Here is a 16,816-nt window from a genome sequence, read left to right as displayed (position 1 = left end):
AAAATTAGTCCGGTTTTGTTACATTAAATCAGTCTGTTGATTACTAAGCATCTGTGCACAGGGAACATTAGGAACACTAAGGAAACAAACAATAGCTTGTAATAGGACCATTAGAGCAGTCTTAGCAGCACTTACAATATGTTTATTCAAAAATGAAATATGCCCTCAGGAAGAAAAACACCAATTATGGAACACAGGGGATTTAAAATAAAAAGGTCAGTTTTAAAGCCTTTAACTAAATCATTTCAAACGACTCAGCAACAGTTCATGTTTAAAAATAGACTAAGTAGCTAAAACAATAACATGCGTTAATTGTAGGATCTGGAATGTATCAATAGGACAAGCACAGTCACCCTCGTTACCTTCTCATTGTTCAGAGTGAAAAAACAGTATTAATACTGGCAGATAACATACATCTTGGTATATACACACACAGCAAATATTTATGTTCTATGAGTGTCTCAAATCAGTTGTGTGCAGCCAAGAAGGAAATACTCGCAGCTGCACCAGGGTTAAAATAAACTGTGTGCGTATCTGTATCAACAGTGCGAGGCTCCAAAACCCGCTGATGTCACTGGGTCAGGGGAAGTTTATGGGTCCCCCTCTGCATGTGAACAGGAGCTTTTGCTGCTAAATGCTGGAGCAGTCTCTTATCACGCGTACGGAGGCAGCACTCAGATTTACACACATTATTTCTCATTAACACGTGTGTCTGGTAGCACCTGCGACTTTCAGTGAGACTAAATGTTGGAATATTACTGGAATGGGCTGCCCAGGGAGGTGGTGGAGTCGCCGCCCCTGGGGGTGTTCAAGGGAGGGTTGGATGTGGTGCTTGGGGACGTGGTTTAGTGGGTGACAGTGGTGGTAGGGGATGGTTGGACTAGGTGGTCTTGGAGGTCTTTTCCAACCTTTATGATTCTGTGATTAATATTATACGCTCTGAAACAGGGAATTTGACTCACAAAAAAAAAAAAAAAAAAAAAAAGTCTCTGCGAACTAACATGTTCCTCTTCTGTTTGCGCCCTGATTCCATAGCCGCTCAGCACGTAACGCACAACACCAGTAATTTAATCCGAGGATTTCGTGAAGAAATAAAAAAAAAAAAAAAAAAAAAGGAAAAAAAGGTTTAAGCGAATTAAACTCGCTAGAATTTGGCTGAATTTCAGTGGAAGCCGCGGAACCCGCCCGGTGCGCGGGCAGCCTGGGCGCTGAGGTGCGCGCAGGGGGCGGGGGGTCCCGCCCCAAAATGGCGGCCGGGGGGCTCCCGGCCCGCCCCAAAATGGCGGACGAGGGGTGTGGGGGGGCGGGGGCGGCGCTCACCGTGCCTCAGGTAAGCCCCGCCCCGCCCCTCCGCAGGTGAACGCCAGGGCGTCGCACCCGGTGCGCGCCGATTGGCCCAGCGCGCCGCCAATCTCCCGTCGCCGAGGCAACGCGTGGGCCCTCCCGCAGGCCCCGCCCCCCGCGCCCCCTCTGCCGACTCCTGATTGGCCGGAGCGGCGGTGACGCGCGAGCGGGGGTTCTCCAGCCCCCAGCTGAGGGAGAGGAGCCCGGCCAGAGCGAGCGGCGGCGGCGGCGGGCCCGGTAGGCGGGAGGGAGCCCGGCGGTGTCGCTGCCACCATGACGTTCAAGCGGAGCCGGGACCGCTTCTACAGCACCCGCTGCTGCGGCTGCTGCCACGTGCGGACCGGCACCATCATCCTGGGCACCTGGTACATGGTGAGAGCCTGCGCCCGGCGCGGGGGGCAACGGCGGGGCGAGCGCGCATGCGCGGCGCCTCGGGTCTGGGGTGGGAGGGGGGGTGTGAGGAGGGGGCAGCGCGCATGCGCACTTGGGGGGGGGGCTCCTGAGGGGAGGGGGACATTGGGGGGGGGGGGGGTTTGGTCCCGTCAGGGCTCGGCCATGGGGAATGGGAAGGGAGGCAGAGCCCTGAGGCGTCGTGCTCGGGGTCTTGTTGCTGGTCCTGGCTCCTGTGTCCGTCCTGAGGCTGGAGGGGTGCCGCCTTGACGCGTTTCGGGCGGTGCTGAGGGTGCCCTTGGCAGGAGAGCTGATAAAGTGCTTGGGGAGGCTGGAATGTGGGGCATGTGGGGAGTGAGGCGATAAGAAACGGCCTCCCTGAGCGGCGTGTAACCCCCGGGGGGAGGTGAGGGTCCCGAGCAAGCCGGTACCGAGGTCGTCCCGAGGAGCTCGGTGGGAAAGGGGAGCTCTCCGTCCTTCCACAGGGTTGTTGGGGAGCTATAGAAACAGGTCTGTTTTTTCCAAAACACTTCCTGTTTTCTGACTCTTTCTCTAAGAGAGAACTCGGCTATTAAAGATGGTTTTGAACTAGAGTGAAATAAAAACGCAAAAGCAGTAACATTGAGTTCAGACATGGGCCAAGCAAGTTCCCCTTTATTGAAGTCCTTTCCTCATCTTTCCTTCCTGTTACCCTAGTGGGCAGTAAAAATGTGAGGATGATTTAAACATGTTGCATCAGAGCTTTTCTATTCTCCAGAGCTGTAACCAAAGCCTGTATTTTCCTTTACCCTTCCCCAGATGGTAAAAATAGCAAATGTTGCATTCTTATGCTTTGGTGTGGAGGAGCCATGCACTGAAACTACTGTTACAGTAGGAGAAATAAGTGGGGATTTAACTTTCAGAGAGCCTATGGTCTCTCTTCAGCAAGTATTGAGAGATTATCTTTTTAATTTTTACCCCTTTTGTGTTTTTTGCCCCTCTCAGTCCTTCCAGGGATAGAAGGTGGTTCTGGCAAGTGATAAAATGGCAGGAGAAAACTGTGAGAAAAGCCACAGCACGGTGTGAAAAGTATAACAAAACTCAAGGAAAGAGATATCTTAATATTTTTGAGTAAAAAATCAAGTTTGAAAAACTGGAAAGCTGACCTAGTGTTGATTAGTTTCTGTCTTACATGAACTAATATTAGAACTTAGTCCTTTGCTGTATTGAATATTGGACTTGTTTGGGAATCCTGTAAAACTTGGGGAATGCTGGTACGTCAAGGAACAGCAGAAATCCTTAACAGGCAGGAGGCAATCGTGCTTGTTATGAAACAAACGCACCTTGCTGCATTCCCCACTTTCGTTTCCTGTTAGCAGGAGTGTGTGGAAACCCAGGAACCTGGAAGGGGCATGGCTGTGCTTTCTGGCGCAGCGTACTTGGAGCTTTTGCCCTGGTTTGCTGGGAGAAGGTGACACACACCTGTCTGCCACCTGCTAGCTGTCTGAGCTGAAAGAAGGCTCCAATTCTGAAGTGGTCTTGTCTTGCCTGTTGCTTTAAATTGAAACTTAGTCAGCCTTCAAAAGGGATAAATTATAACTACAATTCAGACGGTGAAAATAAAACTAATGTTTCTGCCGATAATTTTTTCCTCAATAAATTAAACAGTTTGTGGTGTGTCAGTTTGTTCAGATGTGTTAATTAGCGAGCCGTGTATGCGTATCATTTATCACAAGGTAGCGTCTGAAACACTGAAATTAATGTTTCTATGTCAATTTAATGATCTAGACCTGTAAGTTAGGGTGGCAAGAGGTAATAACTTTTCTCGTTTCTGAGGGAGGCAGTTCTTTGTGGAGGAGAACACTTAGCTCTGCAATAGTTTTGTGTTAGTGAAGATCTTGGTCAGCCTGTATTTACTGAATGCACTGATCTCGTGCTCTGCAGTCCTGAAGGAATTTGATACCAAGCATAAAATGGAGTCCCATAGCAATCTACTCCAGATGTTTCAGTAAGATAAGGGTTCTGGCATTATACGTCTGCGTTATTCTTATGTAACTGTTTCTTTAGGCGTTTTCCTGTTCTTTGCCTATGCGTATAGTTCTAAATCTTGCATCAAATGAACTTTGCTCCTCTTTAAAAGTTCTGTATCGCTGTCTTTTCTGTCTGCTTCTGTGAGTCTAGAGAGAACAACAGCCTTATCTTCTAAAATGTCTGTTGGTGCTCTGTGATTAAACTCCCTCTTTTAAGCATGCGTCAGTTCTCTTCTGCCACTGGTTCTGATAAATAGATAAACTTTGTGAAAAAATGAGTTCAGAGTGTTCCTAGAGGACTCATACTTGAGTTTCAGGGCTAGTATAGCTCGGTTTACCCTGTAACGCTCGCTGCTGGTCTGTGTAGGAAGGGAAGGAAACCTCCTATTCCCAGCTTCGTAATTGCAAACATGTGGCTTTGAAGTTTTCTTCCTGTAAACTTTCTTATTAGGCACAGTGCTTTCCAGAAACCGGAAACGTGAACACATTGGCAAAATCAGATCAGAGCTCAATAAACAGTCTGAAAGTACGAGCATTGTTTTGGAGGGAGTGGCTGTTGCGTTCTGGCAGCAAACCTCAGGGATGGAATCAAAGTGATGCAATTGCTACTGCTTACGGGGAGGGTCAGGATGATCTCTGGAGACGTTTGTTCACCGAACAAAACTTCCAAAAGAGACGAAATAGAACTGGTTTCTATCAGATCCTGGCAGTGCTAGGAGCTCTGGAATACCCTGTTTTCGGTATACCAGCAAGAAAAACAAAACAAAGCCACTTTGGTTTGTTTCTTCAAGACTATGTTTAAAGAAAAATACTGGAAAAGTGAGAGGTGGGAAAGTGTAGTTGTTGCAAGGCTCAACTACACTTTCTTTCAACCTTTCTTGCTCATAGAAACAGGAATGTCAGTAGGAATTCTTGTTTCCATCCAAGACTTTTAGGCACTTGGACTTTAGGGTGCTTGGGGAAACTGAGGTTTCATGTTCAGGTCTCCAGAGATAGGAAGCACTTGCATGATTAGCAGGTATACGTGATTATTGGTATACATACCACGGAGATAAGAGCTTGCTAATTAAAAAGCTAATTGCTCTTTATAGTTCCATAGTGTTCTGAGTTCTGATTGTATGGAGAGCTAGTATTTCTGTATTTGTTTGTAATAAGTGTTGGCTTTTTACTTCAATACCAGCTTTTTTTTTTTTTTAAATATATAAGCTATACTGAACTTCTCTTGAGCTCAGTTATTCTGGTTTTAAAAGCAAAATATGCTTCTCCAACTGTTCAGTGTAGCGCTTTCTACAAAACTAATTGTTGTCCTCTTCATAGAACCATCTTTTGATTAAGAATTTAAACTGTATTTTTTTTGACTTCCTAACTAACAAGCCTAGCAAGGGGGCTGCTGGGATTTCTGAGGTGTCAACTCCTCAAGTCCCTATTGAGGGCTGGTTTGTCGGGACTGGTGGCTTTCTTTTTTGTTTTTATTATTTATTAATATTTAGATTGCTCTCAGGTTTCTCTGTGTTACGTGTGTTTTCAGACCACGTTTTCTATTCTGTGCAGACTGCTCATGAATGCATATTTTATTCACAGTGAGTAAATTCAGTTAAAAACTGAAGATGCCTTGCAATCCAAGCCATACTCTTGCAGTTGTTTGTGCTGACTGGGGAGTTGAAACGAGCCTTGTGGTCTTGCTGTTATCAGGCTTTTGTGAGAGAGGAATGGCTGCAGTTAGATACAAGCTCTGGCTTCTTGCTTGAAAGCACTGCTAATTTGGAGTTGTGGTACCTCCTAATTGCCATCCATATGTTGTACATGAGGAATTGCTCAGCGCTGTGATATGATTCACAAAGAGCAGCGATGGCATCCTGGCAGCCCCGGGGCATTCATCGGCAGAGGTGTTTGTTTGTTTCAAGTTAGGATCAATGAGACAGTAAAAATACTGTTCGCATAGGCTGGATTTCAAATGACTCTAATTTTGTATTTTTCCTTGCACACCATTTCCGGATGAGAAAACAAAGCTTTGATGCTCTGAACTGTGCTCATTAACTAGTGAAATTACTAAGAATTATGTATGCTAAATTGGGACCGTGGGTAGGATGAAAATAAAAACCAGTGACAGTCGTAGGATGACAGAGACACGATTCTAAGGCATGAAAGCTTACAATTTTTAAAGATGAAGCTAGCAGCTAAAGTTTCTCAACTGTTTCACTATTTAAGTTAAAAGGGTGACTGTATATAATAAGTGAACTGTCAATAACTGACCAAGTCTGTTTGTGTTTTACAAAGTAGAAATTCGTGTTTCAACAGCCAGATACCTGGACCTCGACATAAGCTGCTTAAAATAAGTAGAGACAAAAGTCATTTTCCAAAGTATAGGTTGATACTTCTGATTCATTCGCAGAGAGGAGGAAATAAAAAGCTTGAGAAGGCATTAAAAGCCAGAGTGGAGAAGCAGGAAACGAGTGGTGAGAGATCATATTCTATACCTTTGAACAATGGTGAAACAAAATAAGATTTAAGCAAAGGGCAGGTGAGCAGCTTTACAGTTTGCCCTGTGGGAAGCCTCTTGTGAGGGGAAAAATAAGCGTATTTCAAGACCGAAGATACTGGTGGCTAAATGTGATTATTTACTGCCAGCTGTACTATTTTTGTGCTACATTTGGCCTTCCACAGCACAAAATTGAGGATCCAAGTAGCTGGAGCTTCTAATAAGTTTGTCTAAAGCTGATGACATAGTGCTATTCCTACAGTTGTCAGCTTTCAATGAAGGGTTCTTTTTGGAGAAAGTGTAAGTAAACTTATCTCTAGGATATCTCAGAAACTTAAAAAAAGGGCAGGGGGAACAATAACGAAACTAGTATGAACTGTGAGTCTTAAAAGCTAATACTCCTTTAAAACATTCAAAAATGATTTTACTTAAAACTTTAGTAGCTGTGCACGGAGTTGCTGCTTTTGGTGGTGTAGACCCCTGGAACCATGGCAGTAGAAGAAATGTTTGGCAAATATTCTTACGTCATGAGAAGCTGTGAACCAATTTGTGGTGGTTTGGTGTTTTTGTTGTTTTTTCCCCCTCGGAGGCTAATTGTAAAAGATCCTGCTGGTGGTAGTGACTGTGCTGAATACTGATTGGAGAAATGACTGTGGCTTGAAAATGCTATTGTGAAGGTTTTTTTATTATGAAACCTTTTTCTTTGGCCTGTCTCTCCAGATACTAGTAACAGAAACTATGCCCCTGTAAGTCCTGAATAGGCTCTAAATGCTGCGAAGGCAGTTTTCCAGAGGTTTCAGCAGCTTTTGACTCTTTGAGCTCTTACTGTTACTGAAAGCATTTCTGGTATGTACCAAAATGGAGAAACAGAAATAGTCTTCAACAGCAGGGTAAGGAAAGGAACTGGTGTGCGTATAGCCAGTGCTGGATGCTTATGGATTTTGGAGTTCAGTCTTAGTGTGAAATTTCTTTAATTTCACCTGTGTTTGCTTAGGCAGTCTGAAGAGGTTTTTAATAAATTATCTAGGTAGGGGAGAGCCAGTTCTACACTGCTTCTATTAAATCTAACATGGGGGAGAAACAGGAAGCAAGCTACGGCTGAGGATTTGAGCTGTAACCTAACTTTTCTCTCATGGTTGGTATTTACTGTGTTGTGTTTGCACATCTCCTTGCACTGCTTGCCCCAAAGAGTAGGGTGCAGTGACTTAGTTGTGCATTAAATCAACTCTGCCTTTGAGGTTGTTGGAGGAAGCAGAAACTCTGTAAATGTGCCTTGTTCACCATTGTACGTTTTCCTTCCTGCTTCTTTTTCTGTTCCCAGTTTTCCAGTCCACATGGCTGTATATTGATCATGCAGTATCAGCTCAGGGCACTTGAATCCCTACAAACCCTATCTGTCCTCTTCATTTGCAGCATTTCTTAATTATGATTCATTGAAACTAGCATCCGTGTAGTGCATTTTTTTTGGTAGGGTTTTAACTGAATCAGCTTGAAACTTCATCTTAAATGGTTCTGTTGTCTGCTTCTCTCCCCCCCCCCCCCCCCCCCCCCGCCAGCCAAATTGCTTATTTCTAACTGAACTGAAAGATTTAATAACGTCCTTAAAATGACCGTAGCTGTAGCAGTGTGAGGAACTTCCAGGTAACTCTGATCTTTCTCAGGTGGTGAATTTGCTGATGGGCATCTTGCTGACTGTGGAAGTGACTCATCCAAACATAGTGCCAACTGTTGATATCCAGTATGAAGTCATCGGGAACTACTATGCTTCCGAGAGGATGGCTGGTAGGTGCACGGCTCGTTTGTCCCACAAAAAAACAAACCATGCAGTATCATAGCGTATGTGCCTTGCTGTAGTGTGTAATACATGCATGCAACTTTTAAATACAGTTTTCTTGCTTTCTGAATGTCTTTCCAATTATTAATGAGTTTTACTATGAATATAAAAAACTTCAATGCAATATTATTTTTACCTCATATCATTAAGCATCTTAAATGATAAGATTGCTAAAAAAAAAATTCTTGGCTTTCATCAACACTCATGTTAGTACATGTGGAACATCAACAATTCGCATTATCTACAAACATTTACTATTCTTGCTGGGTCAATAAAACCAAAAATAGAGCTTATTCTTCAGAAGTGTCTAGGTTTTATAAGTGGTTGTCACAGATCTAAGGAAAGAGCTTTACAGCTGTTGTGTGCAAGCCTGCTAAGAAAAAAGCTTGCCATCTTTCTGAGTGGAAAAATTAGAATGCCAAGTACTTGAAGAGAGCATTATGAGCAAAATTAAAATTACTTCCTGGTGTATTGTTACAGATGAAGTGTATGATGTCTACAAGTGTAGCTGGTGTCAAACCCTTGTCTTTAATGACCAGGGTTTCTAAGTGTAGTATATGATATATAATCTTGTGTACTTTCCTCTTTTTAATGTGGTTTTTACTTGTTTTTAAGTGTGCAGTCGTACGATGAGTGGTACTTCTAATATGTCTAGTCTCCTCCTGTTAAATTATACCAAAATTTAGCAAGGGTTGGAGTGAAGACGAATAGTACAGCACAGGTCTGGATTTTGAGAGTTCCAATTTACGATCTTTGTTCCTCGTTCATGATCTGACGTGAGGAACTGTCACTTCTGTAATTTTGGCTTGTGTTCATTAGTAATGAAATGAAGTGGGGACAAGGATCAAATGCTTCATAAAGCTAACGTACTAAATAAAGTTACAAGAGATAATTGTAAAAATGGTGTGTGTTTTGTAGTGAATGTTGGTATGTGTAGTAGCCGATGACTGATAGATGCTTCTGAAGGTGTTTTCACTACTTTTTAGTGTAAAATGGCTGTTGCCTGTTTCTTGGCATAGACTTCTGTTCCCTGTGTTCTGGTATGGACTGAAAGTTTTTGTGTCTATGAAAGGACTTCATCCATACTCACAATGAAAATTGTACTGTGTGGGTTTTCTTCTGAGAATCTGTCACTACTGGTATGACACTTGTTGGTTATTCACGAGTGCTTCAGGATCTCTGATCAAGGCAATGCATCTCAGACACATGAGGGCCTCCTTGATGCCATCTGTGTGTAGACCGTGTAATGAATTAGGTATGCAAATGTTTCTGTAGTGTAATTTTCAGATCAGTTGCAGATCAGCTCTTTCAAGCATGTGAACCACAAGAGTTTGGCTTCAGCTTCATTTTAAAAAAAAATGAGCTTATAGCATCTATAGACTCACAAGCTGTTTTTTTTTTTTTTCTGTTTAAAAATGTAAAGTGTGCCTGCTGTAGGAGAGTTAGTGTAATCTAACTTGTGGAAAGCAGCTGTGCTTCTGTCATCAGTGACCCTGATGCTTGAGGGGAATCTTTATCATTCAGTTTTCATGAGTGTCCTGGATTCTGCTACCACTTGGCTTCTGTTCAGCTGCTTTTTCTTGTAAATAGTAGGATACCTTCTACACAGTCATTTCCTATTTTCCTTGCTGGTACTTAAGCAGCAGTGCCGTTTCCCCTGCCAATGACCAAATTATATAATCAAACCGTTTTCAAGTAGAAAGGTTGATAGTGTGCTGACTTCACTTAAAACTCTTTCCAATTGTAAAATTAATCACCCACGTACTTTCAACACTGACATAATGCAAATAAGAGTCATTATGTTGCATTGCAGTCGAACTTTGTCAGGCTTCTAACTGATGTGTCTGAGCCTTATTCAGGCTTTCGATTAAGACGGATTTTTTTTCTGAATGCCTGCAGGTTTTCTTGAACCAGCTCTTTTTCCTTCAGTAGAAGACTGAGTTACTCAAACCCCCAACTTCCATTTTGCACAGAGGAAACAGCTGAGTGAGAACAGATCATAATAATAGATAAAACTTGTGTGCTTGTCAGGTGCAGTGTGGTAACTTTAGGAAATGACTGATACTTATCTTGGTGTCTTTTTTAATGCAGAAAATGCCTGCGTTCTGTTTGCCATCTCCCTCCTCATGTTCACAATCAGTGCAATGATGGTGTATGGTGCAATTGCTGTAAGTATACCTATAGTCTACGTTTTTTAACTTGCTACTTCATTTTTTTAACAAAATACTTCATAAGCAGCTTTTTTTTTCTTTTTTTTTTTTTTAGCATCGTGTAGGCTGGCTGATCCCGTTCTTCTGTTACCAGCTCTTTGACTTTGTGCTCAGTTGTCTGGTTGCAATCAGTTCTCTCACCTACTTGCCCAGAATCAAGGATTACCTGGATCAGTTGGTAAGTACTTGTTCAGCTTGTGCTACCACTTACGTTTCAAATTAAACTTTGGTTTGGTAAGTGCTATAAGAGCTATACTCATCCTCCTGTCCCTAAAAGAGGAGCTGGGACTGCAGCAGCCATAGACGATACCTGCTGGGGTGGTTGTGAGAACGAGAGCTTATCAGAGGTGGAAGGACAGAAGGTGGTGGTGTTCTCTAAATGGAAAGCTAGGGAGAGGAGAGAATTAGTTGTGAAAGGAAATGTTGGTTTAATCTGCCTGTAGTTAGTTTACACGTGGCGCAAGTGTGATGCGATGTATGGTCTGCAACATGATGGGGTGGAATTGGGGATTCCTTTTTACGTCCTCTGTGGCTCTTGTTTTGCAGCAAGGGCTTCTGATGAGACCGCAATGGAGTGGTCATTAATGCTGCCTATTTCTGTTTAGTTTTCTTAACTATTAGGAGACTCAGTAGATAGAATAGATATAGAATAGATAGAATAGAATAGTAGATAGAATAGTTGGCATGGATCACAAACTCTTTTCTGGCTGGTGTTTAGATCTGTGCAAGTAGATGCTGAAAAATTCTGCTGAAAACAAAAAATGGCTTGATGCTGGGGAGAGGCTTTGTTACTGTGGTCAGGGAATAAGAAGAGTCTGAAATTTGCAGAAGCTTTTTGGTGTGTTTTGGCCCCTTGTGAAGTTCAGGGGCAAATCTTGTGCTTTCTAGTTTGCATGTGTACATGTAACTGGTTGGACTGGTGAGAAGTAGAGTTGTCAGGCGGGGAGGGCAAATGTTCTGCAGCTGTTAAAAAGGGAATTTCATGGCTGTTTGTATTAGCATGAGATTGAGGAAATGACTTGTAGTATAGAAGTTACAAGGCTTCCTTACAGGTAGCCCCTTTCTGTAGTCATCTCTTTTTGCAGGACAGAGGCAGGATAAGTAGTGTGTTTTGTGGGAGGATTAAGAAGGAGCTACAGAAAACCCGAACTTTTCATTGTTTCTGAAAGAGTTGTTTACACAAGACCTCAATTCACTTGGTGTTAAAGTTTGGGTGTCTCTCATATTTGTCGATGTATGATGCTCACACTTACATTCTCCCTTTTTTCTCCCCCCACCCTATTTGTTTCAACTAGCCGGATTTCCCTTACAAAGATGACCTTCTTTCACTGGATTCCAGCTGTCTCTTGTTTATTGTTCTGGTATTCTTTGCTTTATTTATCATTCTAAAGGTAAGTTACAATTTAACTGTGTCTGTTTCATGAGTTGCTACATTAAGATGCTATTGGTATATGTGAATGTATTGAATTAAGAACTTCTTTGAGCAGAATTGCTAGGATATTCAATTACCAGTATAATTAAAATTATATTGTTTCTTCAACTAGTTTGTACGTTGTGTGCAGCACAGCATGTTTGTGCAGCTCTACTTTTTCTGAATAGAGAATAGAAATATGCAAAGACTTCAAATACCACCTTTTTGCATGTGTGGAGTTACTTTAATATTTATAAATAAGCTTGTAGTGAAACAGAGCTGAGTTATTGCATACAAGGTTTCTAAACTAAACTTAAACTTTAAAAATCTCTTAAACCAGTACACATCCTTTAGGAAGGAGATGATGGAAGGAGGAAATAGTAATTAATTCAGAGCTGCACTATCCTTCTAGAGAAGGGTGATATTACCAGTTAATACTTTTTTGAATATCTAAATAGAAATTAATTTGCATTACAAAAAATGATATGCAGGCAAAACATGCAAGTTAAACAAATGAGTTTGTGATACGCATCGGCCATTACAATATTCTTTTATTGCATTTACATTAAACTTAAAGAAAAAAAGTAATGGAAAAGAATGTTTTCTCATTTTCTCTGTTTTCTCCAAGAGGAGTGTCTGATAGGAGGAAGGGAGTGGAAGCCTAACATAGTAGATCATATTTTTATATTGATTGGGACCTTAATTTGGTACCTTGTATATTAACTAGGTACTAATTTGCCAGTGAAAACTACACTGAGCAATACTGTACAGATTAATAGCAATAAAAGTAATCATGCTCTGACTGTTAGATGGTATATCTTTGAACAGCAGCTAACATTAACCTAAAGCATGGGCTGTTCTCCTCTGCTCTCCTCTCTTGGCACCTCAGGCTGTGTGTTCTCTCCTTTGCCCATGCGTTGGACAAATAACAATGCTAATTTAGGGATGAGCGGGATTGTGCCATTGGCCTGTCCTCCTGCAAGCAAGTTTGGACTGAGATCCGCAGAAACATAAGCCAATTAGGGATTAATTTGCCTAACTCTGCTGAGGCACACAGATTAATTGGATGGATCTCTGAATTCTTGTGCTGAAATGTGTGGCGTTCATCCTCTTTGAGTCACTGTGACAGCAAGACTGAACAGCAACAATATACATGTGTGACTAAATCTGTTAATAAGCAACCATCCCTCGGATAGATATTGACTTAGTTGATTTATGCTTCTTTTTTTGTCATCGAAATGTAATCCGGCATCTAATTTCTGAATTGGCTAATGCATATGAAGTTTTTAAGAAGATAAATCTCTTTTCTTTCAGGCGTATCTAATCAACTGTGTATGGAACTGTTATAAATACATCAGCAACAGAAATTTGCCAGAGATAGCTGTGTACCCTGCATTTGAAGCTCCTCCACAGGTAAAAACCTTTTCTAGGTTGAAGGAACCAGAAGTGTTTAATTTTGAAGTAGAAAAATGCAGTATGCATGCGTGTTTACACATCTGGTCCAGTTCTGTAAACTAAGACTGGGAAGATTAACAGTAGCTGCTTTAACTTCTTTAAAATAGATTGTTTGAGTTACCTTATAACTCATAAAATATGAGTTTTTTATAGAGAAGAGACTCAGAGTGTTTTGTAACGGAGGGAAGCTTTCTGATTGCATGCATCAAAACCTGCATTTCTGTCTTGCAAAACCAAGAGACAGAGGGGTAGAGTTAATGACGTCAGGTTAGGTTCAGTGAAGCACTAAACTGTGTGCCTTTCACTTCCTCAATAGCTTACTAGAGGAATCAGTAAGTTCTTAAAAATATTTGCCTGCAACAGGGAGTTAAATTGCTGATGTGGTATGCATGTTTTTATTATGCTTTTTTCTTCAACCTTCGCCATTAATCTCCTCAAAATGTCTTCTCTCCAGTATGTTCTGCCAACCTACGAAATGGCAGTGAAGATGCCTGAGAAGGAACCTCCACCTCCCTACATACCTGCCTGAAGCAACTTTTATGTTAATTAACATCTGTACCAGCTTCTTGGGGGTTTTGTCTTTTAATCTTGCAAAACTGCTTAAGTACTAGAAATATTCAGGGCTTTAGGAGCAAACTGTTCTGTTTAAAATGTTTGATATAAACTTACTAAGTAAAACATCTGGGAGTGATTTTGTTTGCTTTAATTTTTGTTCTCCTTAATGCTCTTAAACATTTTATTGCCTGAGGGCTTTATACTGCAAGAACTTATTCATGTGACTAACTTGTGGCTTTTAATATCAACTGAGCCAATATATGATTAAAGTTAGCTACAAATATAAGTGTTTGCAGGATCGTGCCCTTAATTTATATTAATTTTTTTGTAAAGTAGTTCATAAAGACAATCTGATTGTGCAGCAGAATGACAGTTTGCCTTTATACAGTTTTTGGAGGGGGAGGGGTTTGAATGTGGTATATACGTGAATTTTTTTACTTTGCACTTTTCTCATATGTTATCTTACCTTCCTGTGTTGTTTTTTGTTTATCCCACGTCCTGAAACATAGTATTTTCAGGAAGAAGCGAGGTTGGCACAGGAGTTGTATTACAATGTGCTGTGAGTGCAAGAAAAATAAATAGAAATGTAGATGATGGTTGCATGCTTCTAATCTTATATGTATTTTCTTCTTTGTGATAAATGATACTTAAATAAATCTTTTACGAAATGTTTACCAGTAGCCTTGACTGGCCTGCCTTTTTTCCTTTTTTAAAAAAAAATTACTTTATTTGAAGTGCTTCAGTGTACTGCAGCTAATATACAGCTTTGCGAACCCTGATTTCCTACAGGGTGGTTTGGTGGTTGATCTGTGTTCTCCAGTAGAAGCAAATCCTCCTTTGGGTGGAGAGCATGGATTCCCTTTAGTGTGTAAGCTTGTTTTGCAGCTTTTGTTGCAGTTTAAGTACTGTCTTCTGATTGCTACTCACGTAAGCTTGGAAGAGGGAATTGTGAGGTGTCCAGCCCTCTGGGCAAATTTGATGTCTGATAAGCTCAGATGGTAAGAGCAGGACAGACACAAGTAGGACTAAAAAGTATTTCCACTGGAGAATGTCCAAAGTTGCTGGACATAAGCCATAGCTTCAGTAGTGTTCTTTAAAAAAAAAAAATCTTTCTACACTTCCTTCTTTGTGGTTACAGATAAAAGCTATTTTAATGATCTGCTAATATAGCTGAAGAGAAACCGGCTTCCTACTACGGCAGATGAAAGGGATATGTGATTAAACCAGGGGAAAGGATTAACACTACTGGAGCATGCAGGCTGTTGATTATTCTAGTCACCTGGAGTACGTACCTCCTCCTTGTCCCTTTGAAGTTTAAAAATGCCTTTGGTCATTACCAAATTTCAGCCATAGGTTCTTTAGTTTTCTTGTTACCAAGCTGCCATCTGTGAGAGCACCTTACACTGTGTCAGTACGTGAACGTCCTGTGCTGCTGTCCTGCACCCTGCGTTTCCAGTTACCCTGTGCACACAGGTGTCCGAACTGCACCCAGTCTCTGCGTTCTTGTGGGCCTGGGGAATCTTTAGGTGCTTGCAGACCGCTAGAATGCAGTCAGTTTTAGTTTCTGCAGGGAAACTGAAAGGATCTGTGATTTTAGGTTGGAAGAGATCTTCTAAATCATCAAGCCCAACTGTCAACCTCATCTACCGAGTCCCACCACTAAACCATTTCCCTTGGGGCTTTGTCCACATGCCTTATATAACTCCAGAGATGGAGGCTCCAACGCTTCCTTGGGCAGCCTGTTCCCGTGTGTGACAGCTCTCTCTGAGAAGAAATTCATCCTAATAACTAATCTAAGCCTCCCCTGGTACAATTTGAGACTGTGTCCTATTACTTGTCACCTGAGAAAAGAGACAGACACCTTCCTCCTTCCTTGCTCCCATCTCCTTTCCCATAGTTAAGAATATATGAAACCAAACTGGTCTAAGAATCACACAGCTGAACCTTTTATGTATTACACAGGCTCCCAATATCAATAACCTCTCAATATTGATCCCAGTGTATGCTTTCTGGTGTGGATCCATCACCACTGGGGAGAATCAGTGTGTTACAGAACAAACCCCAAAATTTCCTCCTTTGTTAGCTTTGTCCCCTGTGAATGGACAGTAAAGGGCCTTGGAGGGGCTGGATGGGGATGGAGAACTTGAGGCTGGATGTTGCAGCCCCACGGGTTGCAGGTGTGATGGTGGCCTCTCCTAGAGTGCTGCCAAGATGGCACTCGCTGGAGGGAATTAATTCTTACCAGAGACTTGATGGTGAGCTGTGAGGGTGTGGTGGCTCGTTCCTGTTCTGCATTGGAGCTTCCTGTTCCCAGCTCAGTTAAAGGAGGAAAGGGCTGGCAGCTCTGCACATGGGCTGCAGCTCAGCCCAGGCGTGTTCTGAGTGGGTTTGTGCCCTAAGCCATAGTTCTTAGGGCTAGAAGGAATTGCCTCACATTGTGCCAGGGGAGGTTCAGGCTGGAAATGAGACGTTTCTGCTCAGAAAGAGCAGTCAGGCACTGGGAGGGGTTGCCCAGGGAGGTGGTGGAGTCACCATCCCTGGGGGTGTTCAAGGCTGGATGTGGTGTTTAGGGACATGGTTTAGTGGGTGACATTGGTGGTAGGGGGATGGTTGGACCAGATGGTCTTGGAGGGTTTTGCCAACCTTAACGATTCGATGGTTCTGCCAAACCTTGCACAGCTTCCCACAGAAAACGGTAGGACTTAGGCAGCCAGGGACAGCATAACCTGGTTTAGGACTGCGAACAAAGGCATCTTTGTGTGCCTCGCTGCGAGCTTTCTCTCCCGTTCTTTGCAAATTCTGCCTTGGGGACACTCAAGCCCCAAAGCGTGAAGTTAGCAGACCCGTGCCAGAAGATTTCGGTGGCGGCCACACGGGTCCCTTTGCATCTGCACCCTCGGAGCCCTGCACCGTCTCCTCCCTGCTGGCGAGGCCGGTGCCCGCAGCCCTTCCCTTCCCTTCCCTTCCCTTCCCTTCCCTTCCCTTCCCTTCCCTTCCCTTCCCTTCCCTTCCCTTCCCTTCCCTTCCCTTCCCTTCCCTTCCCTTCCCTTCCCTTCCCTTCCCTTCCCTTCCCTTCCCTTCCCTCACGCCCCATTCGAGGCGGGGGCAGCCGCCTCCCCCCGGCTTTAA

At 42.7% G+C, this 16,816-nt stretch overlaps 1 protein-coding gene across 1 annotated transcript; it reads left to right on the top strand.

The window, feature by feature from the left end:
• Nucleotides 1-1,503: 1,503 nt before the first annotated feature.
• LAPTM4A (lysosomal protein transmembrane 4 alpha) lies at nucleotides 1,504-14,367 on the top strand. Its single transcript, XM_068678688.1, has 7 exons — nucleotides 1,504-1,716; nucleotides 7,884-8,004; nucleotides 10,148-10,224; nucleotides 10,322-10,444; nucleotides 11,562-11,657; nucleotides 12,992-13,090; nucleotides 13,587-14,367. The coding sequence occupies exons 1-7, from the start codon at nucleotides 1,618-1,620 to the stop codon at nucleotides 13,659-13,661; spliced, it is 690 nt and encodes a 229-aa protein (XP_068534789.1). The 5' UTR covers nucleotides 1,504-1,617; the 3' UTR covers nucleotides 13,662-14,367.
• Nucleotides 14,368-16,816: the final 2,449 nt, after the last annotated feature.

This window comes from Anas acuta, chromosome 3, assembly GCF_963932015.1.
Source record: "Anas acuta chromosome 3, bAnaAcu1.1, whole genome shotgun sequence".
In the NCBI taxonomy this organism is placed as follows: domain Eukaryota; kingdom Metazoa; phylum Chordata; class Aves; order Anseriformes; family Anatidae; genus Anas; species Anas acuta.
This window is presented reverse-complemented; position numbering and strand designations above follow the sequence as displayed.